Here is a 25,435-nt window from a genome sequence, read left to right as displayed (position 1 = left end):
CAAAGATACTAGAAATGAATATATTAGAGTAAGGAGAGAGGAAGAAAGAAAATTTGAGAAAGATGTAGTGGATAAAAGCAAGGATAAACCCAAACTTTTCTACAAGTTTATAAATGGCAAAACAAAGAATAAGAAAACAATTGAAAAAATAGTTAAAGAAGGAAAGACATACCAAACAGAGAAAAAAATGTGTGAAATAATGAATGAGAGCTTCAAAATGGTATTCACTGAAGATGACTTCACAGAACCTAATAGAATATTGAATTGCCTAGGATTACAGGAAATTGCAGTTCATAAAGAGGATATTGGAAGATTACTGGACAAGTTGGAAGTCAGGAAAGCAATAGGGCTGGATGGTGTATCAGGCTGAGTGTTAAAAGAATGTAAAGAGCAATTACTGGAGCCAATTTGGGAAATAATTAAAAGTTCAATAAATGAAGGGAAAGCTCCACTAGAGTGGAAGAGAGCCAACGTAATACCGATATATAAAGGAGGAAAGGCAACTGAACCACTAAACTACAGACCAGTGTCACTTACAAGTGTCGTAGGGAAGCTATGTGAAATAATTATCAAAGAAAAATGGGTAAAATTTCTAGAAGAGGAGCAAGTCATATCGAACAGACAGTTTGGGTTCAGAACAGGGCGGTCATGTATCAAACTTATTAAGCTTCTACTGCAGGGTTATTGCAGGACTTGAAAGCAGAGATGGATGGGTAGACACAGTATACCTGGACATTAAAAAGGCTTTTGATAAAGTCCCTCATGGAAGACTTCTTTGGAAACTAGAGAACATGTGAGGACTGCGTGGAACCTTGCTCAAATGGACAAGAGATTATTTGAAGGCTAGGGAAATGAGAACTGTGATCAGAGATACATACTCGTCTTGGAGTAAAGTAACCAGCGGGGTGCCACAAGGGTCAGTGTTAGCCCCCATTATGTTTCAAGTTTATGTAAACGATATTCACATTGGAGTAAACAGCTACAGTATATGAATTTATTCGCTGATGATGCAGAGTTGCTAAAAGTTATCAAAACCAGAGAGGACTGTATACTGCTACAGGAAGATTTAAATAAGATCAATTAATGGAGCAAGAAGTGGAAATTGGAGTTTAATGCCAAGGAATGTTACATAATGGAACTAGGAAAGAGTAAGAGAAGACCAGTATGGAACTATTTGTTGGGAGAGGAGGAAATAATGAAGACTCAAGAGGAAAAAGATCTTGGAGAGATCATACAAGAAAATCTGAGCCTCGATAAACACATAAATAAGATATTTGGACTATCATGTAGGATGTTGACTATAGTCCGGCTCAAATATAAAGGCTGCTGAGGGGGGAGACCTAACGGAGATTGCCCGGCTGCGGTGTCGCCAAACGTCGCAGCCCCAATTATAGGATTAACACTGAAGTGTGGAGAAAGATCTCTCTCCCTCTGGCTTGTTTCCTCCTGTTTCTTATTACTGTATACTCTTTTGGGATGATGAAAATGCAGGCTGTGTCTCGCAGGCTTGATTGATGCCAGAGCAGATTCGTTGAACAGTTCTCTCACTGACGTTTGTTGCTCTTGCTGTCCGGGCAATAGCTTTGGAGAAATCAATTATAGGTGCTCCCTTTGCCTTCTCCTCTAAGCAGAACTTGTTGATGCTGTAGATAACTTCTTTCTCTCGACTATGAAGGTTGCGATGGCAAGTAGCGTGGACGAGATATTCACCTTCCATCCTGAGCGACAGGGAGGGGAGGAGTGACTCGATTTGACCTGTGGATTATCAGCGGTCAGGGAGGTTAACCTCATCCATGTCCAACCTTGAGAAGTAGCAACGCTGGAGAGCAGTGGTGCTACATTTTGTGGTATCTGTACAAAATCATTGTCTTCATTACACTAAAACAATATTCAAAGCTCTCTATACATCCTTATTAGAAATTTAGTGGAATACACTTTTATGACGGTTCATTAAGATGTAAGCTAATAATGAGATGCTTGGCGACGCCGCAGCCGGGGAATCACCGTTGGGTCTCCCCCCTGAGCGGCCTTCATATTTGAGCCGGACTATAATATAAGAGTGGCATTTTATTACATGGATAAAGATAATGATGAAAAAAATCATCACAAGCATGATACGCCCAAGGCTGGAATATGCAGCAGTGGTATGGTCTCTGAGTTCTAAAAATGATATAAGAAAACTGGAAAGGATACAGAAGATTGCTACAAAGATGGTGCCGGAATTAAAGGACCTCACAAATGAATAACGACTGAAGGAAATGGGATTGCCAACTTTACAAGATAGAAGAGAACGAGGGGACCTAATAACAATGTATGAAATAGTAAATGATATTGAAAAGATAGACAAAGAAGATCTGGTGCTGTTGGCAGAAGATGATGGAAGGACAAGAAGATATGAAAAGAAGATCAGGATGAGGCAGTGTGTGAAGGATGTTGGAAAATACAGTTTTCCACACAGAACAGTGGAAAAATGGAATGTATTGGCCCTTGGGTAATGGAATTGTTGCAGCACATAGTGTGCATAACTTTAAAAAAAAATTAGATAAATGGAGACACGGAGACAGGACACTACGAGCCCTGCTTGAATCCTGTACAATACAACTAGGTAAATACACACAGGAGAGGATCTATGAGAAGGACATAGTCGAAAAATGCAAGGAGCAACCAAAATTGTTCTACAGATTCTTAAACGGAAAAATAAGACAAAAAGAAACAATAGAAAGGTTAAAAGGAGAAAATGAGATGGTGGAAGACCCAATAAGTATGGCAGAGCTGTTAAATAATAAGTTCCAGGAGGTCTTTACTAAGGAATCCAAATTTAAAAGACCACAGGGTAATAGAGAGACCATCTATATGGAAGAGATTAAAGTATCAAGCTTGAAATAAAAGAATTAATGAAGGAATTGGATGAAGAAAAGGCAATGGGACCGGATGAAGTCTCAGGCAGAATACTGAAAGAATGTAGGGAAGAACTAGCAAGTCCTATATACGTCATAAAATGCTAAAAAAAAAAATGGAACAGTACCAGTGGAATGGAAAAGAGCTGAGGTGGTTCCCAGATATAAGAGCGGAAGGAAGGAAGAACCTCTAAATTACAGACCGGTATCATTAACTAGTGTAATATGTAAGATGTGTGAAAGAGTAATAAAGAAACAATGGATCGAATTCCTTGAAGACAACAAATTATTATCAAATAGCCAATTTGGCTTTAGAAAAGGTTGTTCATGTGTAACAAATTTACTGAGTTTCTACTCTAGAATAGTTGATGGGGTACAAGAGAGAGAAGAATGGGTTGATTGTATTTACTTGGATTTAAAATAGGCATTTGATAAAGTGCCACATGAAAGGTTGCTGTGGAAATTAGAGGAGAAGGGTGGTTTAAAAGGAAGCACTTTGAGATGGATGGAAAATTATTTGAGGGGGAGAGAAATAAGGACGGTAGTCAAAGATATGAAGTCCAAGTGGAGAGCAGTAGAAAGCAGAGTGTTGCAAGGGTCAGTATTGGCGCCAATACTTTTTCTCATTTATATAAACGACATGCCAGAAGGAGTGAACAGCTACATAAATCTGTTTGCGGATGATGTGAAACTGCAGAGTCATAAAGCAAAAAGAGGATTGTGAAATACTGCAAGAAGAGCTAAATAAGATCTGGGAATGGAGTAAAAAGTGGGAGATGGAATTCAATGTGGACAAAAGCCATGTATTGGAAATGGGAAAGAGTGAAAGACGACCAGTGGGAAGCTATAAGATGGGAGATGGAGTAGAACTGGAGAAAGTAAAAAAGGAAAAGGATTTGGGAGTAACGATGGAAGAAAACAATCAACTGGCAAGCCATATTGATAGAATTTTCAGAGAGACATATAATTTGCTAAGTACTATAATAAGACCCAGATTGGAATATGCAGGAGTAATGTGGACCCCTCACAAAAAGAAACATATAAGGAAGCTGGAGAGACTACAAAAAATGGCTACAAGAATAGTCCCAGAACTTGAAGGGATGACATATGAAGAGAGACTGAGTAGAGACTAAAGGCTATGGATCTTCCAACATTGGAACAGAGAAGGGAGAGAGGGGATCTCATACAAGTTTATAAATTGATAAACGGAATGGACCAAGTGGACAATGAGTATCTGATCTTGAGAGAAGAATATGCCAGTCGAAGCACAAGATCGCATAGTAAGAAACTGAGGAAGGGAAGATGTCTAAGAGATATTAAAAAGTATAGTTTCCCGCAAAGATGTGTTGAGATGTGGAACAGTTTGAATGAAGAAGTAGTGTCTGCAACGAGTGTACACAGTTTTAAGGAAAGATTGGATAAGTGTAGATATGGAGACGGGACCACACGAGCATAAAGCCCAGGCCCTGTAAAACTACAACTAGATAAATACACACACACACACACACACACACACACACACACACGTTTACGTCTGCGCAACATGGCGGCCGTGGACTCGAAAGAGGAATCAGACTTCACAGGGTTTCAAGGAATAATGGAGAAGAGCGCTTATGTGAAGAAAATTCTGGAGTTAGAAGGTAAAATTGAAAAACTGTTTGAAAAGTATGAGGGCCTGGAAACGAGTTATGACAATGTAAAGAAAGACTGTGCCGATATGAAGAAGGAAAATGCAGCATTGAAAGAGGAAGTTAAGCTAATTAAAGTGAATTGCGAAAATGTGGAGAATCTCTAGGAAAAGTGATGGAGAAGCAGGCTGAATGGAAAAAAAGTCAGGAAGTGGAAAGAAAGGAGGTAAATTACAAAGTTGCAAGTCTGGAAAAGGAAATCAAGAGTCAGGGGAGAAAACTTTGGGCCTTGCTGAAATTATAGATCAACAGATCATAGAAGAGAAGATAGCTGAGAAAGTGGTGAAGGTTATTAAGTCAAATGAGACATTGGTGAGGAAACTGTAGACAAAAAGAGATGTGTGGTGATATTTGGTGTGGAGGAGGATAAGACACCGAGTAAAATGGAGAGAGAAAAACATAAAAAGGTGATAAATAATATCATTAATGTGGTGCAGGAGGAGGAAAAGACCTAGTACAAGAAATAGAGGACTTCCATAGAATTGGAAAGTTCACAAGAGAAGGTATGAGGCCAATAAGAATCAAACTTAAGTCACAAAAGGATGTAGATGAATTGGTGGAGAAGTCATGGAGGCTAGCCCAGCAGGAAACAACAAGGAAGATTTGGTTGAGAAGAGATCTCGGTGAAAAGGAAAGAGAAATGTTAAATGAGTTGAGAAAGGAGGCTTTGAAAAAAATGAAGAGAGGACAGAAGAGGAGAAGAAAGAGTTTTCTGGAGAATCTTGGATATGAGACTGAGGAAGTGGTTCATAACCCAGAAAAGTACAGCAAGAAAGGACTAAAGAAACTTACATATGAGCGAAATGTAATGTATTCCAACATAAATGGAGTGATATCGGGATTTTAGAACTCAACGATTACTTGAGGGACAAGAACCCAGATATTGTGGGTCTTACTGAAACAAAACTGAGAGAGGAGAAGACCTGATGATGGTTGGAGAAGGAAATATAATGTTTGGAAAAGAAATAGAGTAGGTAAGATGGGAGGAGGAGTGATGTTGCTGGTTAAAAAGATATAAAGGTGGATCAAGTGAAAAAGGTATGGGAAAGGCAGAAGTGCTAAAGATCAGAGCAGAAACTAATGAAGGAAAAAGAGGCACTACATAGTGGTGTACGTACCACCTAAGACAAATGCATGGTCAGTACAGGAATATGAAGAAATGATAAGTGATACAGGAACATGTCTGGAAGAAATGTTGGGTGGCTGTGAACGAACTATAATGATGGGAGATTTTAATTGTAAAGAGGTGTGTTGGGAGGACTGGTCAATGGAAGGATCAGAGACAACATGGGAAATACACTATTGACACTGGCAATGGAAAATGTGTTAACTCAGTGGGTCAAAGAAGATACTAGGTTTGGAGGAGAGGAGCATCGTCAAGACTGGACTTGGTCTTTAGTACAGAGCCAATGGTCATTGAGGAGATGAGGGTGGAGTGCCCTTTAGCAAAGAGTGATCATGCAGTTTTGGAGTTCAAGGTGATAGACGAAGAGAAATCTAGAAGAAATGAAGAATATAAAGTGGGAAGATGGAATTATGCCAAGACAGATTTTGGAAACCTAAAGAAATTCTTTCAAGAGACAAATTGGATGAAATTCAAGAGTGCTAAGGGAGCAAATGAAAAGTGGAAGGAATTTATAAAAATATACAAAGAAGGTGAGAAAAAATTTGTACCAATAAGACAACATAGAGAAGTTGGAAAGCAGGACTGGTTTAACGATAGATGTGAAAAGGCTAGAACAAGAAAAGAGGATGCATGGAAGAGGTGGAGAAGGAAAAGACGGATTAAGCAGTGAGAAAGTTACAAAAGAGCAAGAAATGAATATGTGTTGAAGAGAAGAAAGAAAGAAACAAGAAAAGGATATAATTGATAAATGTAAAGACCAACCAAGGCTTTTTTACAGACATGTGAACAACAACATCAAAAATAGAGAAAGTATTGAAAGTTTAGAAGTAAATGGAGTATGCAGTGAAGATCCCAGGGAAATGGCAGAGGCTATGAATGGATGCTTTCGGAAGGTATTCACAAAGGAGACTGCTTTTGACAAACCACTGGTAATGGAACAGAAAGGGATTATGAAGGAGTTTCAAGTAACGGTGGAGGAGATCAAGAACATGATGGGGAGTTTAGAAGTGAGAAAAGCTGTGGGACCTGATGGGGTATCAGGATGGATTTTAAGAGAATGCAGGGAGCAATTGGCAGAAAAAGTTTGTGAAGTAATTGATGCCTCATTAAGGGAAGGTGTAGTGCCCCAAGACTGGAAAAGAGCTAACATTGTCCCAATCTATAAATCAGGTAACAAGAGAGACCCATTGAACTATAGACCAGTGTCACTTACAAGTGTGGTAGCTAAGATGTGTGAGAGGGTGGTGAAGACTAGATGGACAGACTTCTTGGAGAAAAATGACATACTTTGTGAGTGTCAATTTGGTTTTAGGAAAGGGCGTTCATGCACGACAAACCTGATATGTTACTATTCGAGGGTGATAGATGTAATACAGGAAAGAGATGGTTGGGCTGATGGAATATATCTGGATTTAAAAAAGGCCTTTGATAAGGTACCACACCAGAGACTGATCTGGAAACTTGAAATGGTAGGAGGAGTGCATGGCAGTTTACTAAAATGGATGGAAGACTTTTGGTAGGAAGAGAAATGAGAACAATAATTAAGGACAGACCATCAGAATGGGGATTGGTGGAGAGTGGAGTTCCACAGGGATCAGTGTTGGCACCAGTAATGTTCGCAGTCTACATAAATGACATGGTGGATGGGGTGTCCAGTTATGTGAGCCTATTTGCAGACGATGCAAAATTGTTACGAAAAGTGAGATGTGACAAAGATTGCGAACTACTCCAGGAAGACTTGGACAGAATATGGAAATGGAGCTGTACATGGCAAATGGAGTTCAACACGACAAAATGCAAGAAAATAGAGTTTGGCAAGAGTGAAAGAAGAATCAGGAGTATGTACAAGATAGGAAATGAAGACATAAAACCAGTCATGAAGAAAAAGACCTTGGGGTGACAATTACCAATGACCTATCGCCAGAGAGACATATAAACAAAATAATTGGAGAAGTATTGAACTTATTGAGGAACATAAGAGTGGCGTTCGTATATCTAGATGAAGAAATGATGAAGAAAATAATTACTGCAATGATAAGACCGAGGCTTGAATATGCAACAATACAGTGGGCTCGAACTTAAAGAAACACATAAGGAAACTAGAGAAAGTACAGAGGGCTGCAACGAAAATGGTGCCTGACTTAAGAGATTTGACTTATGAAGACAGACTGAAAAGAATGCAACTTCCAACCCTGGAAAACAGAAGAAAGGGAGACCTGATAGCAATATACAGAGTGATGATTGGCATGGAAAAAATGGATAGGGAAGATCTGTGTATGTGGAATGGAAGAATGTCGAGAGGGCATGGGAAAAACTAAAATGGCCACTTATAGGAGAGATGTGAAAAATATAGCTTCCCTCATAGAAGGGTGGAAGCATGGAATAGTTTAGACGTGGAAGTGGTCAACGCAAGGAATATTCATGATTTTAAGAAAAAGCTGGACATTAATATATATGGAGACGGGACAACACGAGCATAGCTCTTTTCCCGTATGTTACAATTAGGTAAATACAATTAGGTAAATACACACACACACACACACACACACACACACACACACACACACACACACACACACACACACACACACACACACACACATATGGGCAGAACTTAGAAGAGGAAGTAGAAGAAATACACAGAATGGTACCTTATCAAGAAGGAAGGAGACCAATTAAGATACTACTAAAATCATGAGCAGCAACGGAAAAAGTATATAGAACAACTAAACTCAGAGAAACAGAAGGTTGCAAGGATATATATATATATATATATATATATATATATATATATATATATATATATATATATATATATATAAAGGAAAATAGAATTGAGGAAGAAAGGAAGAGATAAAATGAACTGGTGGCAGCAGTAAGGGAAAAAAATAATGAAAGGTCAGAAGAGGAGAGTGAAGTGAAGTGGGAGTGTTTGTGGCTAAAAATAGACACAAGATATCGCGAGGGAGTGTTGCCTTTCGCGGTGCAAATATTTTCCGAGTAATATGTACTTGTTTTTCTTTATAACAAAGCGATTGGAAAATTCTTATTTATGTCATACAAAAGTTTTCACTACCACAATATAACAGTTACCAAAAACATCTGAAATGGTGAGAGTAAGTAATGGAAATTACGCTGCGTTCTTATTAGCGGAGTTGAGGCGTCAGTTTACCGCTACACCGAGGCAGCAGAAAGGCAGCAGAAACTGCTAAAGTTCAGATATATAATAAATAAATACAGGAAGGAAGCATTCATGTTAGCAGGGATGAGGAGGCAGCATGAGCAATGTCTACAGTGCATGACGGCAGTATACTGGTACGTTTTGAGGACGCAATACCTCCGAAAACACGAGGAAGCTCGCCGACGTATCTCATACGTCTCTGACGCCCGGTTCGCTCAGAGTAGCCGACGTATCTCGTACGTCTCTGACGCTGTACGGGTTAAAACTATGTACACTCTTTGCTGACACCACTTCCTCACTCAAACTGTTCCAAGTCTCAACACATCTTTGCAGGAAACTAAATTTTTTAACATCTCTCAGACATTGTCCCTTCCTTAGTTTCTTACTATGCGATCTTGTGCTTCTAAAGTCATATTCTTCTCTCAGGATCAGTTTCTCATTATCCACTTCATCCATTCCATTAATCAATTTATAAACTTGTATCAGATCCCCTCTCTCTCTTCTCTGCTCCAAGGTTGGTAGATCCATAGCCTTTAGTCTATCCTCATATGTCATCCCTTTAAATTCTGGAACCATTCTTGTATCCATTTTTTGTAGTCTCTCTAATTTTCTTATGTGTTTCTTTTTTATGGGAGTCCACACAACTCCTGCATATTCCAATCTAGGTCTTATTTTAGTACTTATCAATTTCTTCATCATTTCCTTGTCCATATAGTGAAATGCTACTCCATTATTCCTTAGCAAATTATACGTCTCTCTAAAAATTCTATCAATATGGCTTACCGGTTGATTATTTTCTTCCATTGTCACTCCCAAGTACTTTCCCTTTTTTACTTTTTCTAGTTCTACTCCATCTCCCATCTTATAGATTCCCACTGGTCGTCGTCTCACTTTTTCCCATTTCCATGACATGGCTTTTGTCCACATTGAATTCCATCTCCCATTTTTTGCTCCATTTCCAGATGTTGTTTAAGTCTTCCTGTAGTATTTCACAATCCTCTTTTTGTTTAATGACTCTGCACAGTTTCGCATCGTCAGCAAACAGATTTATGTAGCTGTTCACTCCCTCTGGCATGTCATTTATATATACGAGAAAAGTATTGGCGCCAATACTGACCCCTGTGGCACTCCGCTGTCTACTGTTCTCCACTTGGACTTCATATCTTTAACTATCGTCCTTATTTCTCTCCCCCTTAAATAATTCTTCATCCATCTCAATGTGCTTCCTTTTAAGCCACCCTTCTCCTCCAACTTCCATAGTAATCTTTCATGTGGCACTTTATCAAACGCCTTTTTTAGATCTAAATAAATACAGTCAACCTGTACTTTATCAACTATTCTAGAGTAGAAACTCAATAAATTTGTTACACATGACCGACCTTTTCTAAAACCAAATTGGCTATTTGATAATATTTTGTTGTCTTCAAGAAACTCAATCCATTGCTTCTTTATTACTTTTTCACACATCTTGCATATTACACTAGTTAGTGATACCGGTCTGTAATTTAAAGGTTCTTCCTTCCTTCCGCTCTTATATATGGGAACCACCTCAGCTCTTTTCCACTCCACTGGCACTGTTCCATTTTCTATTGAGCATTTAATGATGTTGTATATTGGACTTGCTAGTTCTTCCCTACATTCTTTCAGTATTCTGTCTGAGACTTCATCCAGTCCCATTGCCTTTTCCTCATCTAGTTCCATCATGAACTTTTTTTATTTCAAGCTTGGTTACTTTAATCTCTTGCATATGGACAGTCTCTCTATTACCCTGTGGTCTTTCAAATTTGGATTCCTTAGTAAAGACCTCATGAAATTTACTATTTAACAGTTCTGCCATACTTTTTGGGTCTTCCACCATTCCGTTCTCTCCTTTTAACCTTTCTATTGTTTCTTTTTGTCTTATTTTTCCATTTATGAATCTGTAGAACAATTTTGGTTGTTCCTTACATTTTTCGACAATGTCCTTTTCATAGTTCCTTTCTTCTTCCTTTCTCACCTTAGCATATTCATTTCTTGCTGTTTTGAAGTTTTCCTTATTTTCTGGATTTCTGTTTCTTCTCCACATTTTCCATGCTCCATCTCGTTTTTCCTTTGCCCTAGCACATCTTGCATTAAACCAATCTTTCTTTCCTTCTTCTTTAGGTCTATATTTCGGGACATATTCCCTGACCCCAGTTTTGTATATTTCCAAAAATAAGTTATATTTCTCTTGAACCGTTAATGAGTTTTCCATCTCCTCCCTAGTTTACGTTTTTAAAATAGTTCTTGAGATTCTCAATATCAGCTTTTCTGTAATTTAATCGGTCTCCTTTGTATGATTCATCTCTATCTTCCTTTCCTTCTTCTATATCCACTTGTATCTTATATCATCATTAATTGGGATATCCCTTGTAAAAACTAGGTCTAATCTTGCCGGCTCATCGTTTCCTCTGAATCTTGTGTTTTCCTTTACTCTTTGGACCATCAAATTATCTATCATTAGGGTCAGGAATCTATCTCCCCAGGCATCTTCCCCCATACCACTTTCATAATTTTTGCAGTCTACCTCCTTACAGTTGAAATCTCCTACCAATATCACTTTACTCCTTTCCTTAATGATTCTTGTAAGACTCCTTATTGTATCATCTATCATGTCTCTATATTCTTGGTTAGTCCATGAGTTTGTGTTTGGTGACACATATGTTCCAATGATTGTTAACTCCTTTTTATTAATATGTACCTTAACATAGTGTGTATTTACCTAATTGTATTTACCTAATTGTAACATACGGGAAAGGAGCTATGCTCGTACTGTCCCGTCTCCATATCTACTAATGTCCAGCTTTTTCTTAGAATCATGAATATTCCTTGCGTTGACCACTTCCACGTCTAAACTATTCCATGCTTCCACCCTTCTATGAGGGAAGCTATATTTTTTCACATCTCTCCTATAAGTGGCCATTTTTAGTTTTTTCCCATGCCCTCTCGACACTCTTTCATTCCACATACACAGATCTTCCCTATCCATTTTTTCCATGCCAATCATCACTCTGTATATTGCTATCAGGTCTCCCCTTTCTCTTCTGTTTTCCAGGGTCGGAAGTTGCATTCTGTTCAGTCTATCTTCATGTCAAATCTCTTAAGTCAGGCACCATTTTTGTTGCAGCCCTCTGTACTTTCTCTAGTTTCCTTATGTGTTTCTTTAAGTTCGGAGCCCACTGTATTGTTGCATATTCAAGCCTTGGTCTTATCATTGCAGTGATTATTTTCTTCATCATTTCTTCATCTAAATATACGAACGCCACTCTTATGTTTCTCAATAAGTTCAATACTTCTCCAATTATTTTGTTTATATGTCTCTCTGGCGATAGGTCATTGGTAATTGTCACCCCAAGGTCTTTTCTTCATGACTGGTTTTTATGTCTTCATTTCCTATCTTGTACATACTTCTGATTCTTCTTTCACTCTTGCCAAACTCTAATTTCTTGCATTTTGTCGTGTTGAACTCCATTTGCCATGTACAGCTCCATTTCCATATTCTGTCCAAGTCTTCCTGGAGTAGTTCGCAATCTTTGTCACATCTCACTTTTCTTAACAATTTTGCATCGTCTGCAAATAGGCTCACATAACTGGACACCCCATCCACCATGTCATTTATGTAGACCGCAAACATTACTGGTGCCAACACTGACATGGGACTCCACTCTCCACCAAGCCCCATTCTGATGGTCTGTCCTTAATTATTGTTCTCATTTCTCTTCCTACCAAAATGTCTTCCATCCATTTTAGTAAACTGCCATGCACTCCTCCTACCATTTCAAGTTTCCAGATCAGTCTCCGGTGTGGTACCTTATCAAAGGCCTTTTTTAAATCCAGATATATTCCATCAGCCCAACCATCTCTTTCCTGTATTACATCTATCACCCTCGAATAGTAACATATCAGGTTTGTCGTGCATGAACGCCCTTTTCTAAAACCAAATTGACACTCACAAAGTATGTCATTTTTCTCCAAGAAGTCTGTCCATCTATTCTTCACCACCCTCTCACACATCTTAGCTACCACACTTGTAAGTGACACTGGTCTATAGTTCAATGGGTCTCTCTTGTTACCTGATTTATAAATTGGGACAATGTTAGCTCTTTTCCAGTCTTGGGGCACTACACCTTCCCTTAATGAGGCATCAATTACTTCACAAACTTTTTCTGCCAGTTGCTCCTTGCATTCTCTTAAAATCCATCCTGATACCCCATCAGGTCCCACAGCTTTTCTCACTTCTAGACTCCCCATCATATTCTTGATCTCCTCCACAGTTACTTGAAACTCCTTCATAATCCCTTTCTGTTCCATTACCAGTGGCTTGTCAAAAGCAGTCTCCTTTGTGAATACCTTCCGAAAGCATCCATTCATAGCCTCTGCCATTTCCCTGGGATCCTCACTGCAAACTCCATTTACTTCTAAACTTTCAATACTTTCTCTATTTTTGATGTTGTTGTTCACATGTCTGTAAAAAAGCCTTGGTTGGTCTTTACATTTATCAATTATATCCTTTTCTTGTTTCTTTCTTTCTTCTCTTCTAATCAACACATATTCATTTCTTGCTCTTTGTGTGTGTGTGTGTGTGTGTGTGTGTGTGTGTGTGTGTGTGTGTGTGTGTGTGTGTGTGTGTGTGTGTGTGTGTGTTTTCACGAATGTTACAAGGCGGGACGCATGTAACTTATCTTTCGAGAGGGAGAGGGGGATGGAGGGAAGGGAGATGGGGAGGGAGGAAAGGGAGATGGGGAGGGAGGGAATGGAGAGAGAGAGAGAGAGAGAGAGAGAGAGAGAGAGAGAGAGAGAGATGGGAACAGTCTATGCCATTGGGTAATTTTAGACACGAGGCGGGACGGGACGCATGTAGCTTATCTTTAGTGATTGGTGGAGACAAGGATGATGGGAGGAGCACTAGGATTTCAAAGACAGCATATGGCGTGTGTAGTTGGTTTCCAACACACTATACGGGACAACTGCAAAGAGAGGTGATTAGCTTCCTAGATAATGTGATAAGAGATGGGAGACTACTATTAGTATGATACAGGCAATCCCCGTATAGCGAAGGTTCACAACGAAATTTCGCTACAACGAAGGTTTCATTTTACTACCATCTGCTCGTTTAACGATTTCCAAACTCGCTTTAACGAAGTTTTATCCAGGTAATTTTTTTCAAATTTGAAAGCCCCGCCGTATCACGCAAGCCGACAGTGTGGTAGTTGTCGTAAAACATGGAGACACCTGAGTCCGTTATGAAAGTGTATTTACGGTAGCACAATACACAAGTGTAAACCGAGCGAAACGAGAGGCAGGAGGGGTAACGTGTCGCCTGCGGCGGCGGCGAGCGAGGACTGAGGGGAAAGATGTGACGTCAGACAGAAAGGGAGTATGGGAAAAACAAAGGACTTTTGAATACACCAGGAGCTGCTGATACTAAGGCCTGCCTCAGGAGAAATCCTGGGACACCTGTAGAATCAAGATCAAGATCAAGATCAAGCCTCTCGTGGACAACACATGCACCACTCACTCCCCTTTTCAAAACCACAGCGTCGTCTTCCCTCACTCAACTTACCACCAAAATGCCCTGCAATGTGGCCTAGCGTTCCTAAGAAGACCAGGAAGTCTCCTACTCTCGAAATGAAGCTGGATATTATTCACAGACACGAGAAAGGTGAGAAAACTATAGCATTGCTCGCCACCATCTTGACTCCATCTACTGTCTACTATTTTCAAGTCAGCAAACTCTATTAAGAAGGCTGATGAGATTGTATCTTCCTTTCAAGCTAAAAGAACCACCTGAACTCGTGACTACAATTGATAGAATGGAAAGCCTTGAGGAAATGTGGTACATAAGTTTTGTATGCGGTACCATGATACACCCTTTGTTTACATTCCACAGGTTGCCGGTTAGTGTCTTTCCTGTTTCACTCTCACTCCCTTCATAAATTTAAGATCATCATTATAAAGTTACGTTCATACATACATTAGTGTACATTATAATGACTTAAACTGCCTAAATGTTTAACTTCATAATTTTTACTTTCATTAAACCTTTCACTGTACTATGATGCACTCTCGCTTTGTTTACTCTCAATGGAAGTTCAAGTCAGGGGTTAAACTTGTTATAATCGGTTCGCTTAACGAAGTTTCGCTTAACGAAGTGTGTTTTAGGAACGTAACTCCTTCGTTAAGCGGGTGTTGCCTGTTCTTTAACTGTAAAGAGTAAACTGGAGAGAGATGGAAGTAATTGTGGACAATGGAGCGAGGAGGTATTACAGTTGACTATGGTTAATACAATGTGTAGGACAAAATTGGAGAGGCCACGGGTTGTCAAATAATTTATTTCAACCTGTATGGGAATCACATACACTCTCACAATGTCTGTCACTACATCATCATAAACACATAATGTGCACCCACAATAACACAACACCGTCACAAATACAAACCGAGACATTATAGATTTCACAGTGGCAATGCGCATTAGCAATGCATCCTCAAAACAGTAATAAAACAGCTTACTTCATTGGCCCATGGCACATTCGTCCTAGTCACTGCAGGAAAGATGGCCACCAGGAACCCTCCAATAGGCAGAATCAAACGTCACTTCCACATGAGCCAGCACCGCTCACCTGGTTGCCGGTCAGACATGCTGGGTAGACACCAACCACCACCTCCCCGCTGAACTGACACCACCCAACACCCAAACATTATTACATAGGCAATATAACCACCAAATACACTATATATGTTGTTCCAATACCTACCCTAATCATTGCACATCCAGTAATCACAGTACGTATAAACACATGACAACTTACTTGATTGTTAGTCAGACAGCCCCAGGCACTCCAGCATACACGAGTCACCGCAGCACACCGACCACCACCACTATTCAGTTGAACCGTCACACACTCCTCAATCCAACTACCAGTGTTACTCATCAAACTCAAACACTGTATCCATAACACAATAATCCAAGGGAGGGAGAAGGTGGTGGCGGAGACGTCAATGCTGGCGAATGACTGATGTTACGTTCATCGGTTAAACGGGTAAGATTGGCATCGGGGAGCCGGTGAATAATAACAATAAAAAAAAAAAACACTGCAGGTTCAACTGGTGAGGAAATGCAAAGGGGGCACTTTAAAAAGCTATTTTAATAACCCATAATGAAACTAACATACACATAGATATAACCTGAAACATGAAACTGACATACACATAGATATAACATGAAACATATGAAACTGACATACACATATACATATAACACAGAAATGAATACAACAATAAAGAACCCAACTTAATACCTAACAATAATCCTAATCCTATATGGAGGCAATGTGGAAAAAACGGACGAGGGGAAGTGATACTTATGCGGTGTCGCAGTGGTGAAGTGCTGGGTGATGGTAGATCCCCACACGGTAGTCCAAGAGGCGTTGTGTTCACTGGTTGAGGCCTGGACCTCAACTGACTTCCAGAAAGCCAAGAGCTGGCTTAACACTTCTGGTTGAGTCGAATGGGGCCGCGTGAATCCAACTTCGGGACAGTAGCTGGGCTTCATGAGATGGTGACGTGGAAGGTTCATGAGACGGTGGTGTGGAAGGTTCACGAGATGGTGACGTGGAAGGGGAGGCGGAGAGGTGGCGAACGAGGTAACAAGCGGAGGAGGGGATGGTAGTGGAGTATGTTACGGGCGGGCCGTAACACTGACTAATCCCGGCACGAGCCATCTCCCAGGAAGGCAGATGCCACGTCATCAACAACATATGTATGAGAAGCGCACACGAAAACATATCATTTATGATACACAATGGATCAGTGAGTGGAAGAGTCAACACAGTACAGGAGGGGAGAAAAACCATCATTTCTTGACCTAGTATTCACAAAGAAGCCAGAGACCCCTCCCAGCATACAATACTTTAGTCCAACGGGAAGAAGTGATCATGTAACATTAGAGTTGGAAATGCAGGAAGAGGATTGGATAAGATACAGAAAAGACTACAAAAAAGATTAAATTATGCATGAGCAGATTTTGAAAAGCTATGAGATTTTTTTGCTGATATTGAATGGAGGAACATTATGAATGGAAGGAAAATACAAGGAAAAAATTAATTATTCCTACACAAATATAACGGAGTGAAGAAATGTATACCTATCTACAAAGTAAAGTATACATGCTTGGTTCAATGCCAGATGTATAAAAGCTAAACAGACAAAAGATAAAGCATGGAAGGAACTCAAAAAGCAGAGAAATGACAATAACAGACAGCAGTAAAAGGACATGAGAAATGAACATATTAGAGTAAGGAGAGAGGAAGAAAGAAACTTGAGAAAGATGTCGTGCAAAAAAGCGAAGATAAACTCAAGCTTTTCAAAAATTTGTAAATGGTAAGATGAAGAACAAGGAAGCATTATTATTATCTAATAGTTCTGCCGTACTTTTTGGGTCTTTCACCATCCCGTTCTCTTCTTTTAACCTTTCTATTGTTTCTTTTTGCCTTATTTTTCCATTTATGAATCTAGAACAATTTTGGTTGTTCCTTACATTTTTCGACAATGTCCTTTTCATAGTTCCTTTCTTCTTCCTTTCTCACCTTAGCATATTAATTTCTTGCTGTTTTGAAGTTGTCCTTATTTTCTGGATTTCTGTTTCTCCACCTTTTCCATGCTCCATCACTTTTCTCCTTTGCCCTAGCACACCTTGCATTAAACCAATCTTTCTTTCCTTCTTCTTTAAGTCTATATTTTGGGACATATTCCCTGACTCCTGTTTTGTATATTTCCAAAAAATAAGTTATACTTCTCATGCACCGTCTCTTGAGTTTTCCATCTCCTCCCAGTTTACATTTTTAAAATAGCTCTTAAGGTTCTCAATATCAGCCTTTCTGTAATTTAATCATTCTCCTTTGTATGAATTGTCTCTATCTTCCTTTCTCTCTTCTATATCCATTTCTAATATTACATGGTCACTCTTTTTCCCAATGGGCACTTATGTCTTACATCATCGTTCATTTGTATACCCCTTGTAAAAACTAGGTCCAATCTCGCCGGCTCCTCGTTTCCTCTGAATCTTGTGTTTTCCTATACTCTTTGGACCATCATATTATCTATCATAAGATTCAGGAATCTATCCCCCAGGCTTCTTCCTCCATACCACTTTCATAATTTTCCCAGTCCACTTCTTTACAGTTGAAATCTCTTACTAATATCACTTTTCTCCTTTCTTTAATGATTCTCGTAAGACTCCTTATTGTCATTTATCTTTTCTTTATATTCTTGATTGGTCCATTAATTTGTTTTTGGTGGCACATGTTCCAGTGATTGTTAACTCCTTTTTATTTATATGTATCTTAATATACAGTATTTCTGATTTTCCTTGCCCAAACTCCACTTGATTTATCACCCTCTTTCCTTAACATCATCATGACTCCTCTTCTTTTACCCACTCTGTCTCTCCTCCATATATTATACCTTTTATGTATGTCTATTTTTATTGCTTCATTTAACTTTGTTTCCACCAGGCATATAATATCTGGTTCTTCTTTATGTAATCTCTTAATTCTAATTTACTAGATAAAATCCCATCTATGTTCGTATACATCATTTTTAATCTTTTGTTCTTATCATTTTTAGTTAAACTTGCTCCATTTTTTTCTCTTCATTCTCTTTTATATACCATTTTCTTATCCTGTCTCCTATAATTCTCCAAAAAAAATGCCTTCTCCTCCTCCTCTGACCTTTCATTATTTTTTTTCCCTTGCTTCTGCCACCAGTTCATTGTGTCTCTTCCTTTCCTCCTCGTTTCTATTTTTCTTTATATATATATATATATATATATATATATATATATATATATATATATATATATATATATATATATATATATATATATATATATATATATATATATATATATATATATATATATATATATATATATATATATCTTTGCAACCTTCTGTTTCTCTGAGTTATGTTGTTCTATATAGTATTTCTTCTGTTGCTGCTTGTGATTTTAGTAGTATCTTGATTGGTCCCATTCTATGGATTTCTTCAACTTCCTCTTCTAAGTTCTGTCTATCCTCATCAATTTAGATTTTTAGTAGGTCCTTTAGTAATTTCATTTCGTCTTTTTCCCTTCTTGGTCTATATTTAACATTTTTTTCTTTCAGGCCAAAAATAATTACACTTTTTTTTCTGCAATTTTTCTTACTAGATTTTTTTTTCTTCAGGACTCCTATCATTTTGTCATATTTTCATCTCTTTCTTTTAACTGTTCTTGAAATATTTCCTGAAATGATTCCTTGTCTTTCTTATCTTGGATTCTCCATGCCTGTACTTTTTTTTTTATCACGTCTTGTACTCTTTCCTCTTCTTTGTTAACTAGATCTCAGTTCCTCTTTTTCTTTCTTGGCTTTACTGAGTCCTTCTTCCATCAATTTCTTGTAGTTAGCTACTTCCTTTTTCAATTCTTCATTTTCTGTTAGCCTAGTTTTTTCTTCTACTCCTTTTATCCTTTCTTTCAATTTCTGGAGCTCTTTTTCCTGTTCTTCATTATCTTTAATTCCCATACTCTTTTATCCATTTATCTAATTTGCGTTCAATAGTCAACAGTCTATTAAATAGTAAAGTATATGCCGTATCAAAGCCTTCAAATGCTCTTTCACCCTCACCAACATAGTCATCATCATCTTTCATTCTTTCCCGTGTCTCATACCTGCATTTAGATGGAATCTCTTCCTTACTCATGATTTTAAAACACTGTATTCATGAAAACAAGTCTACACTACTCACCCAGGCCACTGCAAACCCAAAACAATAGATAATGATGATCAGCTGATTCTTGGAGTGACGGCACTACGTCCTTCCTCGACCGCGTCTCGTGCGTGCGTTCATGCGTGAGATGATGTGAATACATGATTCAAATGTATGAACCAGCTAACGGCTTCTGTGCATATATTTACCTAGTTGTACCTAGTTGTAGTTTTACAGGGCCTGGACTTTATGCTTGTGTGGCCCCGTCTTCATATCTACACATCCAATTTTTCTTTAAAACTATGCACACGTATGCATGTGTGTGTGAGATGGTTCGAATACATCATCCGAGTGCACGAACAGGCTAACGGTTTCGGAGTAGAGGTGTAGAGGTGACGTAGATAGCAGGATACCAGCATTCCAACTCCACCTGGAACTTGGACTGGCTGTATTACCCACTGCACCTCTGATCAAGTCTCCACCTGCACTCCACCTCGCATCCCGTTGTGAAAGTGTAACCGTGACTACTGTGCTTGGCATTGTACTGAGACAACCACTATTGTGACATATTATGAAGTGGTGGTGAATGTCACATGCCTTTTTTTTTTTTTTTTTTCTCCTGTGCCTGCCTGGTGTGATTGCTACTGGCTTGCCTCACCTCAACACGCTTAACGAATCCTTGGTTTTCACTGCAGCCACTGCAATAGCTGTGAGGATTGGGGGTGTGCACAGCAAAATTCTTTTTTCAAATTCATGTCTTGATTGTTAATCCATTACTTCCACCATACCACCACTCATATTATGAACCATTATTACCACTCCTCCCCCTTTTTCCTTCCTGTCTCTTCTCCAGCTATTATGTCCCTCACCTTTAAAACTAACATGGATGTATTTAGTTTTATTTCTTCTATGCAGAATACATCTGGTCTTTTTTCTTTAAAATAATCTCTAACCTCCAACAAACTGGATAACAATCCCTCTATATTATAAGTCACTCTTAATTTCTTGCCTCTTCCAGGACCTCCTCCTTCTTCCATAGAGACCACTTTAGTCTCATATCCAGAACCCTCCAGTAGAAAGTCTTTTTCTCGAATTCCATCCTTTTCTTGTTTTTTTTTTTTTTTCTCCTTAGCTTCATTTCTTAGCACTTTGTCTTTTTCCCTCCCTTTACTCCAGGATGAGTATGTATCCCTAATCACAGTTCTCATCTCTCTATCCTTCAAGTACTCTTATCCATTCTAATATTTTTCCTCTCAGTTCTCTTATGTTCTTGAACTTACAAATAATCTGCTATGTGGGACTTTATCAGAAGCCTTTTTTATGTCCAGATGCACAGTGCCCACCCATCCATCTCTGCTCTCCAGTCCTTCTATTACTTTTGTGTAGAAACTTACTAAGTTCAACACACATGATCTACCTGTCCTGAACCCAAATTTTCTGTTTGATTTAACTTGTTCTGCTTCCAGATATTTAACCCATTTTTTTTTTATTTTATTTATTATATGTTGCCCACAACACTTGTGACACTGATCTGTAATTTAATGGCTCAGCTGACTTTTGCCCTTTGAATATTGGGATTATGTTAGCCCTCTTCCATTCCAGTGGTACTTTTCCTTCCTTTAACAAGCCCATTTCCTAAATTGATTCTAACAGTTGATCTTTACATTTCTTTAGTGCCCAGCCTAACATACCATCTGATCCCATTGCTTTTCTGACATCCAAATTTTCTAGTAGTCTTCCAATGTCCTGTTTGGTTCTGTAAAATTGTTTTCTTCAGTGAAAACAGTTTTGAAGCTCTCATTCATTATTTCACTCACTCTTCTATTGCTTTCTTATTCTTCATATTAACATTGATGTACTTGTAGAAAAGCTTGGGTTCATTTTCACTTCTCTGCACCATATCTTTTTCAAAGTTTTTTTTTTTTTCCTCTCTTTTTCCTCTAACGTGTTAATTTTCAGCATCCTTATGCTGCTGTATGTTGCTTTCACTTCTGTGTTTTTTGAGTTTCTTCCAAGCTTTATCTTTTTTTTTTCTCTTAGCTTCTATACATCTGCCATTGTACTTGGTTTGTATACTCTTCTTTACTCTATAGATTGGTACATATTTCCTCATTCCCTCATTATACTTCTGTAGGAATAATTCATATCCCCAGTACATCTTGCCATTCATAATGTTCCTCCATTCTATGCCACCAAAAAATTGTCTTGTTAACTTTTGAAAATTTGCTCTTTCATGATTTAATCTCTCATTTTTGTAATTCTCCCTGTATCTTAGCACTTCCCATTCTTACATTTCTACTAATGTTACATGATCACTTCTTCCCATTGGACTCTGATATTGAATGATAGGATGGGGCTCCAGCTTCTTTGTGATTACTAGGTCAAGCAATGATGGTTCTTCTTCCCCTCTGTACCATGTTGATTCTTTCACTCACTGATCCAGTGTATTCACCGTAGTTAACCATAACTTTTCCTTGCTCCATGATCCAGTATATCCCATTACTTCCATCTCTCTCCAGTTTATTCTTTTGCAATTGCAGGCTCCTACTAATAGTATTTTTCCATTTTTTTTTTTTCCCCACATTATGCAAGCACCTAATCAGTTCTCCTTGCATTTCCTTATGTTTTTCTGTTCGCCATATGTATTGGTCCTTGTTTGCACATACGTGACTGATTCTTTTTTTTCTTTTTTTTTTATTATTTCTTTGGTGTTGATTGCTATTTACATTACTTCCCCCATGCCATCTCCATAGTGCACTTCCTCCACACATATTTCATCACAAACCATTATCAGCACTCCTCCTCCTTTTCCCTTTCTGTCTCTTCTCCAACTTTTATATCCTTCTCTAAAGCTAACATGGACCTCCTCCTTTAACTTTGTTTCTACTATGCACATTACATTTAGTCGTTTCTCCTACAATTAGTCACTAACCTCCCACACTATGGACAACAATCCGTCAGTATTTGCATATGTCACTCTTAGTTTCTTGCCTCTCTCTCTTCACTTGTATTTCTTCCATTACCTCCTCTTTTTCATGAAGATACCACGTCCTCACTCTCTTCTAGAACCTTCCGGTAGAATTTCTTCTCAATTTATGTCCTTTTCTTGTTTTTCTTCCTATGCTTCATATCTTAGCACTCTCCTTTTTCTATCTTCCTCTTCCTAAGCTTCATATCTTAGCATTCTCCTTTCTCTATCTTCCAAGTTCATATCTCTTTTTATCCATATATCTTTAAATTCAGTATCTTTAGCCAATTTTCTAGTTCTTGTCATTATCTCCTCCACCACCATTTGAGATCTCATTCTCACTTTCAGTGGTCTCTTTCCCTCTTCACTATACCTTTCCAATCTGAGCACTTCTTCCACATCCTGCTCCAATCCCTGTGTGCTGTCCTGAACCAACTTGACATATTTTGCTAACTATCCTCTCCCTCGTGAACTTGTTAGGGTTTTTTTTCCCTTCAGCCCAAAAATTAGGATACATTTCCTCTTGTCCACTGTGTCCCTCACCAAATCATCATCCTCCTCAGTTTCTTGAATTACTGTGTCCTTTGTCTTTTCTTGTATCTGCTTCTTTACTACCTTAGAGAATTTAATTTTTTCCTCTTCCTGTTCCTTTTTCCAGGTATTTCTTCCTCCAACCTGATCTCACCCACTCCACTTTCCACTTTACCTGCCCTATCCTGAACTTTTTGTTGTTGACTTTAATGTCACTTCATATTCACCACATGTAGCCATTAATATACCATTTTGTCTCCTTATGGCTCAGTCCTTGGTCTCCTATTGTTTTTTTTTTTTGTTTTTTTTCTATATTAACCATGTCACCACTCATTTTAATTGCAAATCAGTTTTGTTTACAAATCAGTTTTGTTTGCTGATGATCTTGAACTGTATCTTGCTGTTCCATCAAAGAAATCAAATGCTTGTGATGCTATTATGTCTTTACAAAATGATGTTTCGTTGCTATACCAAAGAAGTTTATCTTGGGGGTATTTCCTTTTCCATCAACAAATATGCTTGTATACATTTCTCAATACACATTCCAGCTCCTCCTAGGAAATCACCCCATTCCTCACAAAGATTCTCTTCGAGATGTAGGTTTTCTAGTCGACTCATCACTGAAATTCTACCTTCACATTTGTGAAATTTGCTGCAAAGCTAATGGTGTTGCCAGCAACATTTTTAGAAGCACCTTAATGCAGATCACCTTCTTTCATGTATCAGATTTTTGTCACATGTTTGGCCAATTATTGACTTTGGTAGTGTTGTTTGGAATACTGGTTTCCTAGGTGATGTACGCATGCTGGAATCTGTTCAGAGGAGGTGGACTAAAAAGGTAGAAGGTTTTGGTGACCTACCATACTTGGAAAGATTATCTAGACTGAAATTCTTTTCTATTAAGAGTAGATTGCTGAGATCTTAGTTGATTCAAGTGTGGAAGATTTTGAGTGGTTTGAGTCCTCAACTAAATGGTCTATTTTCTAGAGCCACTTTGATTAGAACAAAGGGCCACAGTTTGAAGATTTTTGTGCCTTATCATTCCACTGATGTTAGAAGTTGTTTCTTCTCATTACAGGTCATCAACACCTAGAATTCCCTACCTGAAATAGTTGTCAGCTCAATCTCTCCAGTCCTTCAAACATTTGCTTGAACAATTCTTGGGTCATTGTCTTTGAGTATTGTTAGCTTCGTCTTTGTGTGAGTTCTGTTCTGCATCTAAAATTAGCCAACTGTCCTGCAGTCCTCCAGCAGTACACTAGTAGTTTTGGTTGGAAGATGCAGAAGAGACTTATGAGGGATCAAGACCCTCATCTTAGTAAGAAATCTTGGTAAAAACCCATTGACTCTCCACTGCTACTAGCTAGTGTGTATGTGTGTGTTTTGAGGTGTAGTACTGTATCTGTGTGTTTGTGTGTATGTATGCATGTATATATATATATATATATATATATATATATATATATATATATATATATATATATATATATATATATTATATATATGAAGTGTAGTGTGTGTGGTGGGGGTTACCTAATTAAATGAATTCAGATATTGATCATGGTATTGAAGAGACGTGCGTGTATGTGAATAGTAGAATTTCTCTCTCTCTCTCTCTCTCTCTCTCTCTCTCTCTCTCTCTCTCTCTCTCTCTCTCTCTCTCTCTCTCTCTCTCTCTCTCTCTCTCTCTCTCTCTCTCTCATGGTAAAGCCTTGCTATCTACATAACTGGTGTTCTTTTCCTGATGGTTTTTCAGACATGAGGGGCTTGTACAAGGACCTGCTGTGCCTCCTCCACAAGGGCACTATAACACCAGAGAACATCCTGCGCCGGGGCAGTAAGGTAGGTAGCCACTGTGGTAGAATCAAATTTTACTGATCCATTAGGTGTGGCCAGTAAACTGTATGACATTGCCATATTTTTGCTTGGCTTTGTTTAGAGGCCATGCCTTGCAGCCCTGGTGGTCCACCACTGCTCTCACACCTGGTTTGGCAAGGCATTAGAAGTTTGGGATCTGGCAGTATAACATGGCACTGTGGTCTCATTTGGCACTGACAACAGGAATTTCTTCAGGTCAGTCTTGAATTTAGCCATTGGGCTTCTTTGGTCATTTCATTTTCTGAAGAACTTTTTGGTGTTGGTCGAGCACAGGAATTTTCCGTGAGCTGTGCTGCCACATCTCCACAGGACAGTGTAATAGTGGATTAGTCAGAGCTGTTGGTAATGTGGTGTGGAGGCAAATGAAGCTCCTGGAGGTTGGATACCCATTGCTCTTGC

The 25,435-nt window shown here is 38.6% G+C and overlaps 1 protein-coding gene across 1 annotated transcript in view; it reads left to right on the top strand.

Annotated features, from left to right (window-relative positions):
• The window catches only part of LOC123499790 (PC-esterase domain-containing protein 1A-like), a 96,036-nt gene that overhangs the window by 20,699 nt on the left and 49,902 nt on the right, over nt 1-25,435 (top strand). Inside the window, exon 2 of the mRNA XM_045248272.1 lies at nt 24,915-25,000. Within this exon, the coding sequence (XP_045104207.1) occupies nt 24,915-25,000 (86 nt within the window). The remainder of the gene's footprint in view (nt 1-24,914; nt 25,001-25,435) is intronic.

The sequence above is a fragment of the Portunus trituberculatus genome, chromosome 8 (genome assembly GCF_017591435.1).
Source record: "Portunus trituberculatus isolate SZX2019 chromosome 8, ASM1759143v1, whole genome shotgun sequence".
Taxonomy (NCBI): Eukaryota; Metazoa; Arthropoda; class Malacostraca; order Decapoda; family Portunidae; genus Portunus; species Portunus trituberculatus.
This window is presented reverse-complemented; position numbering and strand designations above follow the sequence as displayed.